Source organism: Felis catus, chromosome F2 (assembly GCF_018350175.1).
Source record: "Felis catus isolate Fca126 chromosome F2, F.catus_Fca126_mat1.0, whole genome shotgun sequence".
Taxonomy (NCBI): Eukaryota; Metazoa; Chordata; class Mammalia; order Carnivora; family Felidae; genus Felis; species Felis catus.
The window spans coordinates 80,662,933-80,683,281 of NC_058385.1; the positions used below are offsets into that span (position 1 = coordinate 80,662,933).

Sequence of the window (20,349 nt, forward strand, 5' to 3'; positions counted from 1 at the left end):
GTGAGGCCGGCGATGCTGCCGGAGAGCCCGCGGTGTGCGGGCCGGTCCCCACGGCAGCCGCGGCTGCGGCCCGAGATGTCCACGGCGCCCAGGCCCAGAGGCCGCTTGGTTTTGTCTTGGGAACGTTCAGTCGCCGAGCCATGTTTTCGGTCTGGTCTCTGCTGGGTGACTCGTGGTGGCTGAGGGTGGGCAGAGGCCAGATCGCGTGGCCTCCTGGCTGGGAGGGGAGCTGTGTCACCGTCCCGCCCCTGGCGGGCACACAGGCGAGCGCGAGAGCGAGGGGCCGCCCGGAGGCGGAGGCTCTAGTGCCCGTTTCCCCGCCTACGACGCCCTCCCCCAAAACCGACATCCAGAGACCGCCGAGGGTCTGGGCAGTGGGACGACAGCGGTCTCACCGAGTCGCGACACTAACCGAGCGCTTGCGTTTCAGTGCCCGCGGCGGTCCCCAAGACGACCTCGGAGACCCTCAAGCACAAGATAAACCCTTCGGCGGGAGAGACCCTGCCGCACGCCGTGGACGTCTTGCTCTACACGCCCGGTAGGAGGCCTGCCCTCGCTCGGGGCTGCTCTGTGTCCGCCACTTTGGGGAGCTTGGTTTGCGTTTGGGGTCAGCCCTGAAGTGGGGGGACGGGACGCGACAGGGCGAGCGGGGACCAGGCGGGGGTCTGTCTCGCTGTTCGGGTGAGGCCCTGGGCGACGAGGCGAAGCCAGGCGGCTGCTTGTGCCCTCCGCTTCGGGAAGGCCAGGCCCCAGGGAGCCACGGCGACCCCACCGGGGCGAGCGCCCCGTGGAGACGCCGCTCCCACCTAGCCATGCCTCACGTGGCGCAGCACTTTGCAGTTTAGAAAGCGCCTCCACTCACGTCCTTTCTTCCGGGGCGTTTAACCTGGGCCTGCTTCCACTGTGATGAAGGACTGCGCCCAGGGTCTCGCGTTAGAGATTGCAGGCGCGTTTCCCTTGCCCGTCCGAATGCCTGACAACACGGTGCCCTTCATGTGGCGAGGCTGTGGCCCCGCGTCCGGCAGACCTCCCGGCCGAGGCGCAACGGAGGACGGACGGGAATCAGTGCCGCGAGGGGCCTCCGCCTGAACACAGACCGCCGTCGTGTCACAGGCGCAAAACCGTCGAAGATGCTCTGGCTTAAGTCTGACTTGGAAAGCGCTGTGGGGCGGGCCGCTCTGAGGGCGCAACGTGTTGGAGAGCAAAGGACTTCGTTCTGGGCAGAAAAGAACCTGTGGTCTGGCGCTTTGCTTCAGCTCGTCGTGGCGTGAGCTGAGCGACAGGGAGCATCACGGATGTGCCCTCCTGTCCCCTTCGCCCTTTGCGGTTATGGCTCCACAGCTGTCTCCCAGCCCACCTGGTTCCCGAGGGCAGATGGCAGCTCGGCGGCAAAGCAGTTTCCCAGCACGAGAGGACAGTTTATCTCGTCACCGGTTGTCCTGAAGACCCAGCAAGGGGACACACTGAGCGCGGAGGACAGAGCGCGGTTGGACCTCGGGGCCCTGGAGACTTACCAGGTTCATCCGGTCGAGGCTCCGTGTTGGCTGTAACACTGCAGACCAGTGGGATGGGTTTTTTGTTTTTTTTTTAAATGTTCCTTTACTTTTGAGAGAGAGGGAGACACAGCATCTGAACCAGGCTCCAGGCTCTGAGCTGTCGGCACAGAGCCCGATGCAGGACCCACGAACCGTGAGATCATGACCAGAGCCAGAGTCAGACGCTCAGCCGACTGAGCCACCCAGGCGCCCGAGACAGTTTTTATTGTGGTGTCTGGATAAATGAGTATTTTTAGAGTTAAGTCGGTTTCCTGTAAATCAGAACCGACTGGACTGTGGGCTTCCTGTCACGATGGGCTAGCTGGTTCAGACCAGCCGTCCCTCCCAGAACATCTAGAAGGGCCAAAGCACAAAACGACCACGGAGAATGGTGGAGCCCCTTCTTCCTGTGGAGCGACTGCCAGTTCTGTAAGCGGCATCTCAGAAGCGAGGAAGTGAGCAGAGCCGTGGCCGGTGCCGAGGGGCCGGAGGGACAAAACTGGTCAGGACCCGTCGAGAAGGGGACTACTGGTAAGCCCTTTGGCGGTGGCTCCGGACCCCTCTGGTTACCCAAGCGCTAAGGAGCCAGCCCTCCGGCCTCGAAGCATCCCGGTCCCTGGTGAGACTGAACAGTGTAGGGTGGTACCTCCCCAAGGGGGCCAGTGGAACGAATACCCCAGGAAGAGTGACACATTCGTGTCTCCTTGACGTGTGACAGAGGTGCTACGACAGAGCAGGGGTTTGAGGGAAGGACTGTCTTTACCATATGTGACGTCAGGGATGTCGCGTATCACATGGAAAACACGAAGCTTGACCGCACGACAGATCACACAGTCGGTTCCAGGTGGATGGAAACCTACGCGCAAAAGCCACTGACGAACGTAAATGAAGACGGCACCCAGCTTCTAGCAGAGAACAGAGGAGGGCGTGTTCGTGACCTTGGGGTAGAGAAGGAGACCATACGTCCACCAGAGCCGTGAAGGAAGAGACTGGTGGAGTTCGCTATTGAGATGATGGAATTGTAAACAGACACTTTGGAGGGAGCAAACCAGGTGGTCGCAGAGTGGGAGGGGCGCTGGCAAGGGCTCGGGTCAAGGGCGGGCACAGAGTGTCTGCCCATCCGGGAGAGGAGCACAACCCAGCTCAGAGACGGGCAAGAGACCTAGGGCGCCGGGGGTGGGGGGGGGTGGGGGGGCTCCATTGGTTGCGCGTCCGATGCTTGACTTCAGCTCAGGTCATGATCCCAGGGTCGTGGGATCGAGCCCCACGTCAGGCTCTGCTCTGACAGCAAGAAGCCTGCTTGGGATTCTCGCTCTGTTCGCTCTCTGCCCCTCCCCCGCTTACGTACACGCATGCCTGCTCACTCCCTCGCTCTCAAACATCTTTACAACACGGGCGAGAGAGGTAAATACCTCACCACGGAGGACAGTCTCCACGTGGCCGCTTAAAGGCCGCAGCCTCATGAGCATTTAGGGAAATGCAAAGACGTGACAGTCAAAAACCCAAAAGCTTCATGCCCTCGGAACGGCCATCGGAGGGCCCGCCCCACCGGGTGCCGGTGAGGATGTGGGGCCGGAGGCAGCGGCTCCTGTCCCGGCTCTCCACGCCGCACCCCCTTCCCGCTTTCCGTGCCTGGCACACCCCTGCTGCTCCTCTGCCCCCTGCCCGGGACCCCCTTCTTCAGTGACGGCCCCGCCCCGGCCCTGCTGACTGCGGCTCTCCGGGCGGAGCCGGCTCCCTCCCGAGACTTCAGGCTCCAAAGCTCATGCTCTCTTCCTGTCCGGGGCACCCGGCGTGGGCCTGGCCCTCGGCAGGTACTCGGGCAGCGCCGGTGCCCGAGTGATGGCACCGGTCACGTGCACGTGCATCCAAGGGTTTCCCTTTGAAAATGTCTTTGGGTTGTTTACTTCTTCAGGGCATCTAGACCCGGCAGAAAAAGTTGAAGACGCTCACCCCAAATTATGGTGTGCTCTAAGTGAGGGCAAAGTGATCGTGTTTGACGCTTCCTCCTGGACGATTCACCAGCACTGCTTCCGAGTGGGCACTTCTAAGCTGGTGAGTAAGCAGGGCGCCGTGCAGGGCGGCACTTTTCCAGACGAAGCTGCGATTCTGCAAAGACGGAGAAGTCCACCTGGGCCCGGCAGTGGGACAGGGTATCCCACAGCATCACTCCGTATTGTCAATAGCAGGTCTTTAGGTTTTTTTGAGAGAGAGACAACGCATGTGTGAGTGGGGGATGGGGCAGAGGGAGGGAGAGAGAAAGAGGATCTTCAGCAGAGCCCAGTGCGGGGCTCGATCCCACGACCCTGGGATCATGACCTGAGCCGAAATCGAGTCAGACACGCAACCAACTGAGCGTCCCGAGAACCCCCGTTTTTATTCTAAGTTTAATTTTGTCATTGTGATTCTTAGTTATGTGCATTTCAAAGACTTTTTAAGGAATAGAATAACTGAAAATCCTAGTTACAATCAAATCGAAAGGCCGCCTTGTGAGGCCATCTCTGCTGTCCCCAGTCAGGCCAGGTAACAAGTAAAGCAGTAAGTTCTCCCAGTTACATACGTGAAAACACTGTCCTCGTCTCACCGAGATTTTCTTTGCTGTTGAACAGAAAGAAACTTGGGTAATTATCTCAAGAAAGTGCTCCCACCTCTGGACGTTGCGGTTCAGAGCAGGCCACCTAAGGTATCTTTGGGCCGCGAAAGAAAGACATTTTGCTAAAATTATACCAGTTCTCAGGGAGATGCCGCAGAAGAAAGGGCTTTTTCCAAATGATTATTTCTGAAATTAGTAAGCGGGCTTCCTTTTCTAATTTATGGGACTATTTGTCGGTAAAATTAAAGCTAGCAGTTTTTTAGAAACTCTTTCTTCGGACTTCAAGAGGAGGAGCAATGAACCACCGTCCACACTCACTGTGCCTGGGGTCAGATCTGGTCTCACCCCGTCCACCACGATGCCAGGTTTACTCGGAAGCCTACTTGTATTTGGAAATCTGCATTCGGTTGCCAGGAGAGGGTTGCACGTGTCACGGATGAACACAGGAGAGACCGTCCTCAAGTGGAAAGTGAAGCGGCTCGGGAAACTGCAAGTCAGGAAGGCGTCAGGAACGCCTTTGAGTGACGTGGTTGGATGGGTTGAGATGCTCGCACAAGCACAGCTCTGTTTCACGTGTTTGTGCGACCTGTGGGTCTCTCCAGTGTGTCAGTCCTCGGTTTCTAATTTCCAAGTCTCCAAAAACAGGGCACCCGGGTGGCTCGGTGGGTTCAGCGTCCGACTTCAGCTCAGGTCACGATCTCAAGGTTCATGAGTTTGAGCCCCACGTTGGTCTCTGCTGTCAGCACAGAGCCCACTTCGAATCCTCTGTCCCCGTCACCCTCTGCTCCTTCCCCTCTCAAAAATAAATGAGCATTTTTTTTAATAAGTTATACAGGGGCATCTGGGTGGCTCAGTTGGTTAAGCGTCTGACTTTGGCTCAGGTCGTGATCTCACGGTTTACAGGTTCGAGCCCCACATCAGGCTCTGTGCTGACAGCTCAGAGCCTGGAGCCTGCTTTGGATTCTGGGTCTCCCTCTCGCTCTGCCCCTCCCCCACTTGCACCGTCTCTCTCTCTCTGTCTCTCTCTCTCTCGCTCACAACTAAATTTAAAAAAACCTAAAAAACAAAGTTACACAAAAACATCTATAAATTACCATTGGTTGTTGACTTTTCTAGGCCGGAAACCCAGAGAACCCTGTCTCGCTACAGAACGGAAAACCGTGGGCAGTTGTGTTTGTGATTAGTCTAGTCAGTCCTCATTATTTGCACATTCCATGTTTGCAAATTCACCCGCTTGCTAGAGTTTATTTTAACCCTGAAACAAATACAGTATTTTCACGGTTATCCGCAGACGCACATGTGCGGAGCGGGGGGAGGAAGGAGCTGCTGGTGTGCGTTCCCAGCCGAGGTTAAGCCGGTGGATGCTGTGTCTTGTTTCAGCCCCTGCTGGACACAAGGGCCCTCTTTGCGGCCTATTTAGTGCCACGGTTTTGCATTCTCGTGTCGTAATGGTGATTTTTGCTGCTTAAAATGGCCCCCGTGTAGAGCTGGGGTGCTGTCCAGTGTCCCTAAGCCCAAGAAGGCCGTGACGGGCCTTCGTGAGAGAGTCAGGCACTAGGTGAGCTGCGCTCAAGCATGAGTTACAGCGCACTTGGCCAGGAGTCCGGTGTTAATGAGTCAGCGGCGGATAAAAAATCAGATGTCTTTTTAAAAAAAAATTTTTTTTTAACGTTTATTTATTTTTGAGACAGAGAGAGACAGAGCATGAACAGGGGAGGGTCAGAGGGAGACACAGAATCTGAAACAGGCTCCAGGCCCTGAGCTGTCAGCACAGAGCCCGACACGGGGCTCGAACTCACAGACTGCGGGATCGTGACCTGAGCCGAGGTCCGCCGCTTAACCGACCGAGCCACCCGGGCGCCCCAAAAATCAGATGTCTTTAGACAGAAGCACTTTGAACACATAACAAGTTTACGTACCGATCGGCAGACAGAAACGTGGCCGGGGCTCGCGGGAACCGAACCCCGGGTCCCCCCCAGGGGCGGACGTTCGGGGCTTGCGGGGAGTGGGTAGCACAGAGCTCCTGGGAGTAACGAGAGGGCCGGTATTCGTGACGCGCTCTCCGCCCGCTGTCAGAACTGCATGGCGATGGCGGAGCAGAGCCAGGTGTGGGTCGGCTCCGAGGACTCCGTCATCTACATCATCAACGTCCACAGCATGTCCTGCAACAAGCAGCTCACGGACCACCGCTCCGGGGTCACGGGCTTCGCTGTCCAGAGCGGGGCGCCCAGGTACGGCCGGGCCCTGCCGGGAGAAGGGGCCGCGTGGCTCCCGGGCGGGGCGGGCCGGGAGTCCCGAGGGGGAAGGGTCCGCGGTCGCCGTGGCGACCGCCTGTCCTAAGCAAGGTCGCGTGACGTTCTCGTCTGTGTCCGGCCCTGAGTACAGAGGCGCGGGTCTCTGCTGGGGGCCAGCTCCGGGGTGAGCGTGGGGCTCAGGCGGCCACTTCCTCGCCTGTCCTCGGCGGCTGCCGGTCTGCCCCAAGTCTTTGGCTTGCGGACACAGCATCCCGTCTCTCTGTCTTCACACGGTGTTTTCCGAGTCCAAATCTCCCTGATGACGATGCCCGGCACAGCGGATCAGGGCCCATCCTGTTAACTGTCGCTTGAATACTCCCGTAGAGGCCCTGTTTTCAAGTAGTGCTGCGTTCTGAGGCCCTGGGGGTTCGTGGTGGCCCTTGGTTGGGGGGTGCAGTCCGACTCCTAACACTTTTGCTTCACTCATTCGCTGTCTGTACCGTACTAAGAACGTCAGCCCGAAGGCAGGCACCCGCGTTCTGCTCTTTGCCGCGTGTCCTGTGCCTAGAACAGGGCCCGGCACACAGTAGGTCCTCATTTACGGTCACCTGCTTCACCACCTGGGCCCGGGGCCCACGGCCCTGAAGCTTGTCTGCTGCCGTCCTCCGTGCCGCCCTCCCCCGCTGCCGTCCCTTAGTTTCGGGGTGCCGTCTGTCCTCAGGCCCGGCTCAGAGAGCAGCAGGTGCCGCCCGGAACCTCAGCCGCTATCACGAGGGGAGGGGGCCGGGACGGCACGTCCTGCGTCAGGGGCTAGATTTCACTCAGCCGCCACGTTAGGGTCTGCGGAGCCGGCAGCAAACACCGACGGGCGAGGACCGGCCTCCTCAGCAAACCGTCTTCTCCTGCGGGATCGGTTAGCCCCTCGCTAATCGTTCCCGCAACACGGGCAATGTTCGCTTGGGCGAGAATCACCGTGCACGCTGTGGACCTTTATCTAATGGTAACTTCGTTGGCTTCCGTGTCAAGTGTTTTACACCCGTGTGTTCACACCCCCAGCAAGGTGTATTCGTGCAGCGCGGACGGGATGGTCCTGGCCTGGAACGTGAGCTCCCTGCGCGTGACCAGCAGGCTCCAGCTGCCGGGCGGCGGGCTTTCGTCCATCCGCCTGCACGACGGCTGTCTGTGGTGCTGTAAGTCCTCAGCCTCTGCCCCCACGAGGGGCCCAGAGCCCTGCTCCGGGGGGAGGGAACCCCAGGACGGCCTGCGGCCGGTTTGCTCTGCCTCACGCGTCTTCAGCTGCCTGCCGCCTCCCGTGTCTGCGGCTTCCGGGAGCCCTCTGTGGCCCTGTCTCTGTGTGTCAGCGCGCGGGCTCGGGTTGACCCCACGTTTACCCCTCGGAGAAAGCGTCGGACTCCCCTTGGAAGCTGCCGCCCCACCTTACGTCCCCGCCCGCGGTGTGTGCCAGTTGTGATCCCTCCGCGTCCCCACAAAACGTGTTGCGTTTGGTACCGTAACCACCCTCGTGGGGCCGCCTGCCTTTCCCAGCCGCGTGCTCGTCTGCCGCGCGTGTCGCCCCCACAGAGACGTGGGCTCGTCAGTCTGCGCACCTGCGGTGCCGTGAGCAGGCTTGCGCACGAGGCTTCTGTCGTCTTCGCGCCTTTCCGTGCCCCACTGCCCCTTCTGTCTTTGTCGCTCCGTCGAAAAGGACGCGAGAAACGAGAACTCCTTACATTCAGTTTTTCTTTTTAGCACCACATTTTCTGCGTTTTGCTTTACCTTTTAGCGGTTGCTCTAAGAACTGCAACCCGCAGGCTTACCTGTCACAGCCGGCCCGAAGCAACCAGGACCCCCCTCCACGTATCACGTACGCAGCTCACACGAGTATGATCGGTTCCATTTACCTCCTCCCGCCCCTTTGGCTGTTAAAAGCAGTATTTTAATGCTGCCGTCGGGATAAAGCTCGGAAAATATTGTTAACATTTTTGTTTACGCACCCCCTGGTGTTGGCCTGTACGGTCACCATTTCGGGGGAGCTTCGTGCCTGGTTTGCCTCTGGCGTCATTTCCCTTAGTGTTTCTCATGGCCGGAGTCGGCTGTAAACAGACCGATCTTTTCCACGCACTCTAGCGGTCTCTTTCCAGTTTTGCGTAGCCCTGTCTGTTCCTGATGAGAAGTCCACCGTCGCTGCTGCTGTTCTGCCGAAACGACCTAGCCACGACCTGCCTGGGGCTGCTTGCGGGCCGTTCTTTGCTTTCGGGAGTTGGGCTACGCTGTGTTCAGGCGGGAGGCCTTCGTGTCTGTCTTGCTTGCTCTTTACGTTCAGTGGGGGAGACTTGGAACCGTTATCTCTTCGAGTATCTCCTTTATCCCTTCTCTTTCTCCATGTCTTCTGGGATCCCAACTTTTTTTTTAATGTTTATTTTTGAGAGACAGAGAGAGAGGATGCAAAGCCGGTTCCAGGCTGACAGCAGAGAGCCTGAGGCAGGGCTCAAACTCACAAACCTCGAGATTATGACCTGAGCCAAAGTCGGGTGCTTAACCGATAAGCCACCCAGGCGCCCCTGGGATTCTGTTTATATACATACGTGTGTGTGTATTCATTCTAGAATTATATTGGAATGTAAGACGTATATTCTAATATACACATTAGACCATTCGATAACACCTCACCTGTCTCAGGCTGTACTTTCTTCATGTTTTTCTCAGCTTTAGTTCGGTTAAGACCTAAAGCTTCCTCTGTCCTGTCTGCTGTCGAACCTGTCCGGCAACTTTTCCTTTCGGTCCAAGAGGTTCATGTATTTTACATTTTTAAAGAACCTGTATTTCTCTTCTACATTCTTGGTGCCCATGCGTCCTCTTTATACTTTCCTGGAAGTTATGACATTTGTTTGCAGGCAGAAGTCCTTCTCTGCCGGGTCCCAGGGCATCTGTGGGTCTGCTTCCGTTCACGGCTTTTCTACTGAGTTGTAGGGCTGCCTTCATGCTTGGGGTGTAGAGGGACTTTGTTGTGTCCTGGGTGTTGCTGATGACACATCAAAGAGGGTTAAAGCCGCCTTTAAAGAGCGTTATTTTACCCTGGAAGGTCGCTAAATGACTGGCCCGTCATCTTGAGCCCGTGTAGAGGCTTCCTTTTAGGTTTTTCTTTGGTCGATATATTGCAGTTTTAACCTTGTTCCTAGAGTACATAACGCTTCGTTCTGGCGTAGTCTTTATGTTATACGCATGGCTCTTTGAGGGTCTCAGGGAAATGCCCGAGGCACACACACTGGGCCTTCCCAGCTAGATAAGCTACAGCGTTGAAGTAGGTCTCTTCCCAGGCCAAGGATCTAAGAATTTTTACATAGATGTTTGGGCTCCCTCGTTGGGGGGTATTCCCTCTCTTTCCGGCCACACTGGCAGCCTAGCCGTGCCCTCGGCCATGGCGGACTGCAGCATACTCTAGAACACCTTTCCTCCGCGTCCCACAAAGAACCGGGAAGTACCTTTAGGGAAAACCTGGCGTTTCTTTTCTTTCGAGGATCGTAGGCCTCAGCTCTCGCTGATCTCCACGGGCTGTCGTGTGTGTGTGTGTGTGCACGCGTGCACCACCCACCCCTGGATGCATTTTGGACTCAGAGCTGACCAGACCTTGGGCTAAAAGGTGCCTGTTAAATGCAGGGAGGGAGGTAACAGATTAGCGTGAGGACAGATAGCTTTGCTGTAAGGACAGGATCCCTTTTACCTTCCAAGTTAACTGAACGCGGTAAGCAGTTTTCCTATTTAACAACAAGAAAAGTACAAGACAAATGCAGAGTTTCTTGAGGCAACAGAGAGCACGTGCCTAGAAAGTGTTGTCCCTGAACGAGAGTCACACGCAGAAATCTGGGTCGCTCATCACGTGTTACCAGTGCACATGCCGGGCCCGTGTCCGTGTCTGTGAAAACTCGGGACATCTGTGTGCACTGAGGCAGAACCTGGAAGATCGTGAGCCTGAGGGGCCGGAATGTTCTAGCCCAGTAGCACCATGTGAGACCTTCGTGTCTACCCCCGGGGGCTGCAGGGGAAGCAGCCCACGCCGTGTGCCCAGGTCATCTCCTAGGTGGGGAGTAGACCCCAGTCCCACACCTGCAGGCGGACGTTTGTACCTTGAGGTTGCTGGCGCACCCGTGGCTCAGGCTGTGGCCTTCAGGTAGGCACGTCCGGGTTCAAATCCGGGCTTGGTCTCTGGGCAGCTGATCACTTTGGGCAGGTCCCTCACGGGCTCTTGGAGTGTGTGTCTTCGTTGAAAAAGTGAGCTAGAGGGGCGCCTGGGTGGCTCAGTCGGTTGAGCGTCCGACTTCGGCTCAGGTCATGATCTCGCGGTTCGTGGGTTTGAGTCCCACATCGGGCTCTGTGCTGACAGCTCGGAGCCTGGAGCTGCTTCGGATTCCGTGTCTCCCTCTCTCTCTGTTCCTCTCCTGCTCTCACTCTGTCTCTCTCTGTCTCTCTCAAAAATAAATAGTAAAAAAAGTGAGCTAGAGAGGGTGCCTGGGGGGCTCAGTTGGTGGAGTATTCGGCTCTTGATATCGGCTCAGGTCATGATTGCTATTTGTGAGTTCGAGCCCCATAAGGGCTCAATGCTGACAGCTCAGAGCCCGACTGGGATTCTCTCTCTCCTTCTGTCTCTGCCCCGCCCCCACTTGTGCTCACCCTTGCTCCCTCTCAAAATAAAATAAACTTCAGAAAGAAAAGTGAGATAGAAATCCCACCCTCCCCTTCGAGAGCCACGGTCCTTGGCGCGCTGAGCCTTGGTGACGGCAGCCTCTTCTGTCCACGCCAGCTTCACGTACTGGGGCTCGTTCTGCCGGGGCCGCTTCCTGGGGCCACACGTCCAGCGCACTGAGGAGGGCTCTGGGGAGGGGGACAGAAGTGCCTGTCCACAGGGTGAGCCCAGGTGCTCCCAGCCAGCAGCAGGTGTCCCGGGGCCTCACGGCTCAGTCCAAGTAGGTAAGGGTTTCTGGCCGTCAGGCTCCCCGTGGATGAGGCTTTGCTTCTTAGGTCTCAGAAGAACCACACCGAACGGAGCCTAGAAGCAGGAAGACGATGTGACGGCAGCTCGCACTTTCCATGACTGAAAACTCAGCTGGGCTTCCAGTCCTGGGGTGGCCACGGCCGGCAGGGGTCCCTCTGTGTCGAGGCCGAGTGCCGGGGGTCCTGTGGTCCGCTCGCAGGGGACGGGAAGCCGGAGTGGCACAGCCCGGGGCCGCTCCCACGTTCCACCTCACGGGCTGCTGTGCCCTCCTGCCCCCGTGTGTGCGAGGCTGGCCCGGTGGCCGCAGCGCCGGGGGCGGGCGGCCGAGCAGGAAGCACGGAAGACAAGGACGGGCTTCGCGGCGTTTCTGTCCCTCCGTGTCCGGGGCTGCCCCGCAGCCGGTGTCTCCACGTTCCCCGCTGCCCGGAGCCTGGTGACCTACAGCTCTCGGGACGTGCAGACGCTTGGCTTGCAAGACGACCTTCTCCTTGAGCCGTAAACGGAAGCACTTAGTGGCCTGTGGCGCTGTCCCCTGTAGTTCTAAGCGCCGACAGGGTGAGGGCAGGCCGCGCCTTCTAGTGACAGGAGGAGACCCGGAACGTCCGCATTCGCAAAGCCTCAGGAGGGGCCGCGGGGCGGACGGGTCACCGGGGTCCTGGGAGCAGCGTGCCAGCGCCCGAGCCGGCACCGGGCGGCAGCCGGTTGACTTTCCCGGCGGCCCCGGGGCACCCGCCTTCCCTCACGCTGGCTCTTCTGCTCCGCAGGCACAGGTAGCGGCATCGTGGTCGTGACGACAGGTGGATCTCTTCGTCAGGAACTGAAGGTGGAGGAGAACTCTAAGGACCCGAGCACCTCCTTCCTGGGTTTCCAGCTCCTCCCCGAGGTACCTGTCCCGGCAGCGCCCTCCGGCAGCACAGCGGAGCGGGCACGGCCACCAGCCACACTGTGATTCCCGTTTCAGCAGGAGCAGCTGTGGGCGGCGTGTGCCGGGCTGGACGGCGTCTACATCTGGAGCCTCAGGGACCTGGCCCGGCCCCCTCAGCGGGTCCACCTGCAGGACTGCGCCGAGGTCAGCTGCATGATCAGGGTGAAGAAGCAGGTACGGCCGGGGCCACGCCTCCCCGGAGCACCCCCGCCCCGCCGCCTCCGGCTCCTGCCCTGCCCTCGAGGCCGGTCCGGGAAGGACTGGGTTTGGGGGCGCGCAGGGGTCTCCCGGCCCAGGCCCGGCGGCGTGTGGCCGACGCCCCCTCCGTCTCTCCTTGGCAGATCTGGGTAGGCGGCACGGGCCGGTCACAGGGGAAGTACAAAGGGAAAATCTATGTGATCGACGCCCAGAGGAAGACGGTGGAAAAGGAGCTGGTGGCCCACGCGGACGCGGTAAAGACCCTGTGCTCGGCAGAGGACAGATACGTGCTGAGCGGGTCGGGCAGCGGGGAGGGGAAGATCGCCATCTGGAAAGTCGAGTAAACGTGGGTGAACGTGCCGAGCCGGGCTGTGCTCTGAGGGCCGCGTGCCTTCCGCCCCTCGCCGGCGCTCCCCGGAGAAGGTGGCCGGGGGTGGGGGCCGGTCTGGGCCCCGCTGGGGGCGGGGGCACCGCCGTGTCCCCTGCACGTGCCCGTTTGGCTCCTCGGCCTCCTGACGCATAACGCACTTTCTCTCTCGCACTTTCCTGATTAAACTGTGCCAACGGTGTTTCGGGTTGGGGTGCTTCTCAGGCGGATGCATCAACTTGCTAATAACCTCTGTGAAGTTACCCAGTGTTGTCTAGAAGGTTCCAGAACCCATGACCAACAGCGAGCGCCGGAGCCGGTTGGAAGGGATTTAGCCAGATCACATACGACCTGCAGACCTCATTTCTCTGGTTCTGCCTTCTCTACTTCATTCAATGAATACGTTTTAAGCATCAGGCTTACAGGAGACCTACAGCCTTCGGTTGGCTTCTTGTTGCCAGAAAAGTTCACGAGAGGAGGTGTTTTTTAAATGACCGCTTTGTGGTTGACCGGATTTGTGCCTGCCCTTGCTTTCCCCATCAGAGCAGGTGACCCAAGAGGGGACAGGGAGGGGACAGAATGCGATAAAGGTGTGTGCACAGGGGTTGGGCTCACTGAGGCAGGCTCTGGATTTAAGGCGAAATTCTTATAATGAAGAGACCTAGAGAAACTTTTCTACCAAAGATCACAGACGAAAACTTCCGTCTAAAATAGCACACGCAACCTCGTCTTCCGGTGAAGTTGCTGTCATTTACCTTAACGTACGTTTCACCTGTCTGCGTGTGGAGTGCACACCAGACATGTCTGTAGGAGGTGCTTTATTTAACCGAAGATGATCTCATTAGCTCTAAATAACTACACATTTGCAGAAAAGGACCTTTTATACGTTTGTACTATAACATTGAGATTTCATTCCCTCAGGGTCCAGCAGGGAGGGTTCTGGTATGGTTATGGGCTGTGGAGGGGGCACCCGCCTGACGCACCGTGTGAGGGCCTGTGGCCTGTCCCCCGTGGACCCGCCACGAGCTCAGCCGCGGAGGGGCCTGCTGGACTCTGCCCTGGGTTTTTGGAATCAGACACTGTGCTGGACCTCACTCACCCTGGGAGGTCTCAGAGGGTCTCTGGCCAAGTTCTGGTAGCATCTACAGGATCTCCAGACGAAAGCTTTGACCAGGCCCCGGGCTGGGTCTGCAGGACCTAAGCGTTTTGCAAGGTCCAGACCACTGACCCAGATTTTGGGGTGCTCTGGGAATGTGGTACAGAGAACAGCCAGGTGGGCTCATGCCCCCATGACTATGCTTACAAAGGGGGCGCGCTCCCGACTTCCAGAAGGGAGACTCGGCCATAAACAAAGGGTGGGAGGTTGAATTCTGCTTTTGCAAACACATGGAAGATTGCGGTCAAATCCTGTCAGAAACACACATGAATTATTTAATGTCTGTCCACACGTGACCAGGCGTTTTCACCTTGTCAACAGTAAATTCCTTTATTAAAGACTGAGGTCTTGTTTTCGTTCTTTATCCAACATTAACCGGTGGGAGAGATCTGTGAAATAAGACAGGACCCCTTTGGATTTGCTGTTAATTCCGAGCGCCCATCAGGTTGTTCTAATGCAGGCGTTTCATTTCCTTTATTCTTGGTGATAATTTCCAAGATCTTACTTGACAGCGATAGAGTGGCCAGTGGGGCTTGTTGAAATGGAAAGGGCGCTTTATGCCTTCGGTATTTCCTCGGTGACCTGAAGAGGGTCCACGATGACTGAGGTGTCGTGGGAGAGCCCCAAATGAGCTGGAATTCATTCAGCAGACAATGCCTTCCTTGCCTTGGCTTCAGGAACCTGAATTCGGTTGGTACCAAAAAAGTGTTTATCTTGTACTAGAAGCCAATCTATTACAGCTTCAGCTCTCCAGCTGTGTTTCAGAGAACGGGAGAGAGCTTGCTTTTGGGTGCTGGCACGGCTCCACAACGCCGACCAAGTCTTGCCCCGCTTTAACTTACTGCTGAAGTTAAAGATGATCACTGGTCTTGGTGATTTGGTCTCCGAAGATGTGAACTCACCGGCTGCTCTCAAATAACAGCCTTGGTATTGGATGTGAGCGTAACGTCTGAATTAAAAGTGCATGACTTCTGTCCATTCCTAGAAGATTCCTTAGGAAGACGAAGGGGTGCTTTCTCCCCGTGGCTGAGGAGGGTGTGGATAGAAAGCCCGGCAGAGCTGCCCTGCTGTCTCCAGTGCCTGGAAGCGTTTGTATTTCTTACAGCAACGCCACGGGCCCCCAGGAGGTGAGGCAGAGAGGCTCATCCGTGAGCCGCCGCTCAGCTGTACGTGACCCCAAGCACGCACAGGGACTCCAAAGCTCTGGGTTTCTGTGCCCTGGACTAGAGAGGGGGCCCGAGGCCCTGGGTGAGGCCACGGGGCCGGCCCCCTATAAAGCGGAGGGCGTTCCTTCATGCTGGGTAGGTTTGGTGGCTGTGAAGGGCATTCCGCTGCTGGGCCCAGAACAGCCCAGGGAATATCCACCCAGGCTGCTTGCCGGGCTCTTGTGAAAATATTCAGAAAGAACTTGTAAAGATGCAACAGTGGCTGAAGTAGGCTGAGCAGCGGCCCTTTCTGAGGCCCTGCCCCCAGAGGCTGTGGGGGTGGCCCTAGAGACCTCCAGATGAGGTCATCCTGGCTTAGGGAGGGCCCTAAATACAGTGACAGGTGTCCTTAGAAGAAGGGAAGACACAAGAGACCACCAGGCACATCATCTACAAGACATGCACGTTAAATATACAACACCCGGGAGAAAAGCCCGGGGGCAGTGGGCGGGGGTGGGGTGCATACCGCTATGCGTGTCCGACAAAACAGCCTCCAACTCAAGGTACAGACACGGTGTGCGTGGTGCTGAAAAGGCAACTCAGTTCATAGTGATGCCATTATTAATTCATACAATGTAATAATCCTTGAGAGCACTTAATGGAGATTGGAGACCCTTGAGGGAAACGTGGAGGAACCACAGGAGGAGATGGTCACGTCCACAGTAAGTTGGGAGACGTTAACACCCTTCTCTTCGGTAAGTGACAGAACCGGTGGACAAAACATTCACAAGCACATAGGACATTCCCCACCGTCCACCAGCGAGACCTGGCATTATACGTTACCCCTCACAACAGCAGAATATCCCTTCTTTTCAGGTGCACATGGAGTGGTCACCAAGCTAGACCATGTGCTGGACCATAAAATAAGTGAAAAAATTTAAATCTTACAGAATATGTTCTCAGACCATACCAAAACTTAAACTGGAAATCAACAGCAGTAATTGCCTAAAAATCCCCAAATTGAAATTATGTTGCAAATTAAAAATTACTTCCAAATAACCTATGGGTCAACAGTATCACAAAGGAAATTAGAAAATACTAAATTTGTGGGATGCAGTTAAAGCAGTACTTAGAAAAGCTATAGCTTTAAATGCCTCTATTTTTTTTAAAGGGCTTTGTAATTTATTTTTTCTTTAAAGCTTGTTTATTCACGTTGAGAGAGTGTGTGTGCGCACGTGAGTGAGGCAGGGGCAGAGAGAGGGAGGCAGAATCCCAAGCAGGATCCATGCTTTCAGCACAGGGCCCGATGTGGGGCTCGATCCCATGAACTGTGAGATCATGACCTGAGCCGAAACCAAGGGTCAGATGCTTAACCGACTGAGCCACCCGGGCGCCCCCAAATGCCTCTACTAGAAGAAAGGTTTACAATTAAACCTCCATATTTAATCCAAAATAAGTAAAGGAGGGAAATAACAAAGATAAGACCAAAGTCAATGAAATGAAAAACAGAATCAACAAAGCCAAAAGTTGGTTCTGTAATTGGTAAAGTCTAGTAAAACCAACCACGAAAAAAGGGGCAAATTATCAACATCATGAAAGGATGGTCTCACTGATAGACACCAACACGGTACCATGAACAACTTTATGGCAACAAAGTTGATTCAATATACACATTCCTTGAGAAACACCTTCATGAAACCAGCGCAAAAAATAGAAAACAGCCCTGGGAGCCCCGAGGGCACAGTTGCTTACGTGTCTCGATTTTAGCTCAGGTCATGATCTCCTGGTTCTTTGGGATGGAGCCTCTTAACAGAGCTCTGCGCTGACATTGTGGAGCCTGCTTGGGATTCATTCTCTGTCTCTCCCCCCACCCCCCCATGCGCTCTCTTTTTCTCAAAATAATCATTTAAAAATAATATTAACAGTCCTACATCTACTAAGGAAATTGACTTTAGTCAAAATCCTTCCCACTCAGAAAACCCCAGGCCTTGTGGATTTCGTTGGTGAATCTAACAAACTCTTAAGGATGGAATGTTGAAAACCCACAGAGATGTCTCAGGATAGAGAGCACTTTCTGATTCACTTACGAGACCAGTGTGACCCTGTACTAGAATCTGACAAAAATAAAATTACAGATCAGTTCCCCTCAACCACGGATGCAAACTTTCTGAACAAGATATTAGCGAACTGAATCCGGCAACATTTTAGAAGTTTAATACAGCATGACCAAGTGCATCCAGAGATGCAACGTTAATTTAACACTTGAAAATCATCTGTAAATTCCACATGTTAGCAGAATAAAGGAGAAAAGCCACAACCGTCATCTCCGGAAGAAACGGACACAATAAAATAGCCATTCACGATAAATACGCTGGCGAACTGAAAGAGAACTTCCTCAGACTGACAGCACCCTCGGGAACCTGCCACAGACGTCATACCTGATGGTGGCCATCTGGCTACTCCCCTCCCCTCTAAGACGGGCGACAGGGTAAGGACGCACACTTTCGACCCCCCCATTTGACACCGCACCTCACGTCCTGGCCAACTGCATGAAGGCAAAAATAAATAAGTACAAGATTGGACCAGAAGGACAAAACTATCAGGGCACCTGGGGGGCTTAGTCAGTTGAGTGTCTGACTCTTGATTTCTGCTCAGGTCATGATCTCATGGTCGTGGGATTGAGCCCCGAGTTGGACTCTGAGTTCAGTGTGGAGCCTGCTTGGAATTCTCTCTCTCAGTGGGAACCCTCTTGCACTGCTGGTGGGAATGCAAACTGGTGCAGCCGCTCTGGAAAACTGTGGAGCTTCCTCAAAAAATTAAAAAAAAATTAAGAACTACCCTACAACCCACCAATAGCACTGCTAGGAATTTACCTAAGGGATACAGGAGTGCTGATGCATAGGGGCACTTGAACCCCAATGTTTGTAGCAGCACTTTCAACAATAGCCAAATTATGGAAAGAGCCTAGATGTCCATCAACTGACGGATGGATACAGAGCTGTGGTTTATATACACAACGGACTACTACTTGGCCATGAGAAAGAATGAAATCTGGCCTTTTGTAGCAACATGGATGGAACTGGAGGGTATTATGCTGAGTGAAATAAGTCAGTTGGAGAAAGACAGATACCATGTTTTCACTCAGGTGGATCCTGAGAAACTGAAAAGACCATGGGGAGGGGAAGGGGAAAAATAGTTACAAAACAGAGAGGGAGGGAGACAAACCATGAGACCCTTAAATACAGAGAACAAACTGAGCGTTGATGGGGGGGGTGGGGGAGAGGGGAGAGTGGGTGATGGGCTTTGAGGAGGGCGCTTGTTGGGATGAGCCCTGGGTGTTACATGTAAGTGATGAACCACGGGAACCTACCCCAAAACCAAGAGCACACTTTATGCACTGTATGTTAGCCAACTTGACCATAAATTATTTAAAAAAAAAAAAAAAAAAAAGGAATTCTCGCTCCCTCCCCCTGACCCCTCACCCACTCACACGCACGCATGCACGCACTCTCTCTGGGAGAAATTTAAAAAAAAAAGACAAAACAATCGATTCATAGCCAGCCTTATTGGTTACATTAATCATAAAGAATCTATTTTTTAAGAAACTACGAGAGCAAGCAAATTTAGCAAGATCGTGGATACAAATATAATACAGAATGACTGCATTTCTGTATTTTAACAGCAAAGAGTTGGAAAAACTAGGACTTACTTTAAAAACACATCAAGTAGGGGGGCACCTGGGTGGCGCAGTCGGTTAAGCGTCCGACTTCAGCCAGGTCACGATCTCGCGGTCCGTGAGTTCGAGCCCCGCGTCGGGCTCTGGGCTGATGGCTCAGAGCCTGGAGCCTGTTTCCGATTCTGTGTCTCCCTCTCTCTCTTCCCCTCCCCCGTTCATGCTCTGTCTCTCTCTGTCCCAAAAATAAATAAACGTTGAAAAAAAAAAAATTAAAAAAAAAAAAAAAAAACCATCAAGTAGGAATAAACTTTAAGATGGGCGAGACCCGTACACTGAGAGCTCAAAACACCGCGGAGAAGTTTTAAGAGGCCTAAAGAAATGAAAAAACATACTGTATTTATGGTTGAGAAGGCTAACTACTGAAAGATGTTAGTTCTCTCCAAGAAAACCAAGTAGATTCAATTTAATTCCAGTCCAAATCCCAACACAATTTTTAAAAATATATATTGACAACTTGGCATGCGCACACACACACACGTGCACACAGAAATGCAAAGGTGGATAGTCAAGATGACCTTGAAAAACATCAAAGCTGAAGGACTCACACTATGTGTTTTAAAGCTTCCCCAAAAAGGGGCGCCTGGGTGGCTCCGTCGGTTCGGCGTCCGACTTTGGCTCAGGTCGGTCATGATCTCGCAGTTCATGAGTTCAAGCCCCACGTCAGGCTCTGTGATGTCAGCCCGGAGGCTGCTTCGAATTCTGTTGTTTCTCTCTCCCTCTCTCTGCCCCTTTCCTGCTCACTATCTGCCTGTCTCTCTCACTCTCTGTCTCTCTCTCAAAATAAATAACCATTTAAAAGAAAAACCAGACTGACAGAAAATATTTACAATGCTATATCTGCCAAAGACTTAGATCCATAAAACATAAAGAGCCTCTACAAATCAATAAAAAGTCAAACTACTCAATTTGAAAATGGGCAAAGGACCCTTTACCAATGAGGATATATGGATGGCCAATTTGAAAAGATGCTTAAAAAACATGAGTCATTAGAGAAGACGTATTAAACCCCGATGAAATACCACCTGATATTCATTAGAATGGTCAATATCAAAGAGCACAATCACGAACATGGATTAGGGTACGAAGCAAATGAACTTACCGTGTATAACAGTCGTCACTCACTGCTGGACACAAATAGCATAACCACTTCGGGAGAACTGCCTGCCAGTTCCTTATGGGCACATACCTACCCTACAAGCCCACAATTCCATACCTCGCCTACCCAAGAGGGATGAAAACCTAGGTGTACAAAGAGACTCTTAAGACTATATTCACAGCATCTTTGTTTTTTTTGTTTTTTAACATGTATTCATTTCTGAGAGTGAGAGAGACAGAGCATGAGCGGGGGAGGGGCAGAGAGAGAGGGAGACACAGAATCGGAAGCAGGCTCCAGGCTCTGAGCTGTCAGCACAGAGCCCGACACGGGGCTCGAACCCACAGACACAAGATGACGACCTGAGCTGAAGTCAG

The 20,349-nt window shown here is 54.5% G+C and overlaps 1 protein-coding gene across 6 annotated transcripts in view; it reads left to right on the forward strand.

Annotated features, from left to right (window-relative positions):
• DENND3 (DENN domain containing 3) overlaps positions 1-14,342 on the forward strand; it is a 52,282-nt gene extending 37,940 nt beyond the window's left edge. For 2 of the 6 annotated variants that reach the window (XM_023248691.2, XM_023248693.2), the window contains 7 exons: positions 431-538; positions 3,451-3,590; positions 6,205-6,359; positions 7,419-7,552; positions 12,117-12,235; positions 12,314-12,451; positions 12,619-14,342. In XM_023248691.2, the coding sequence (XP_023104459.2) occupies positions 431-538; positions 3,451-3,590; positions 6,205-6,359; positions 7,419-7,552; positions 12,117-12,235; positions 12,314-12,451; positions 12,619-12,819 (995 nt within the window). In that variant the 3' untranslated portion in view covers positions 12,820-14,342. The other 4 variants (XM_023248692.2, XM_045049533.1, XR_002739645.2 and 1 more) reach the window with 4 other exon arrangements.
• Positions 14,343-20,349: the final 6,007 nt, after the last annotated feature.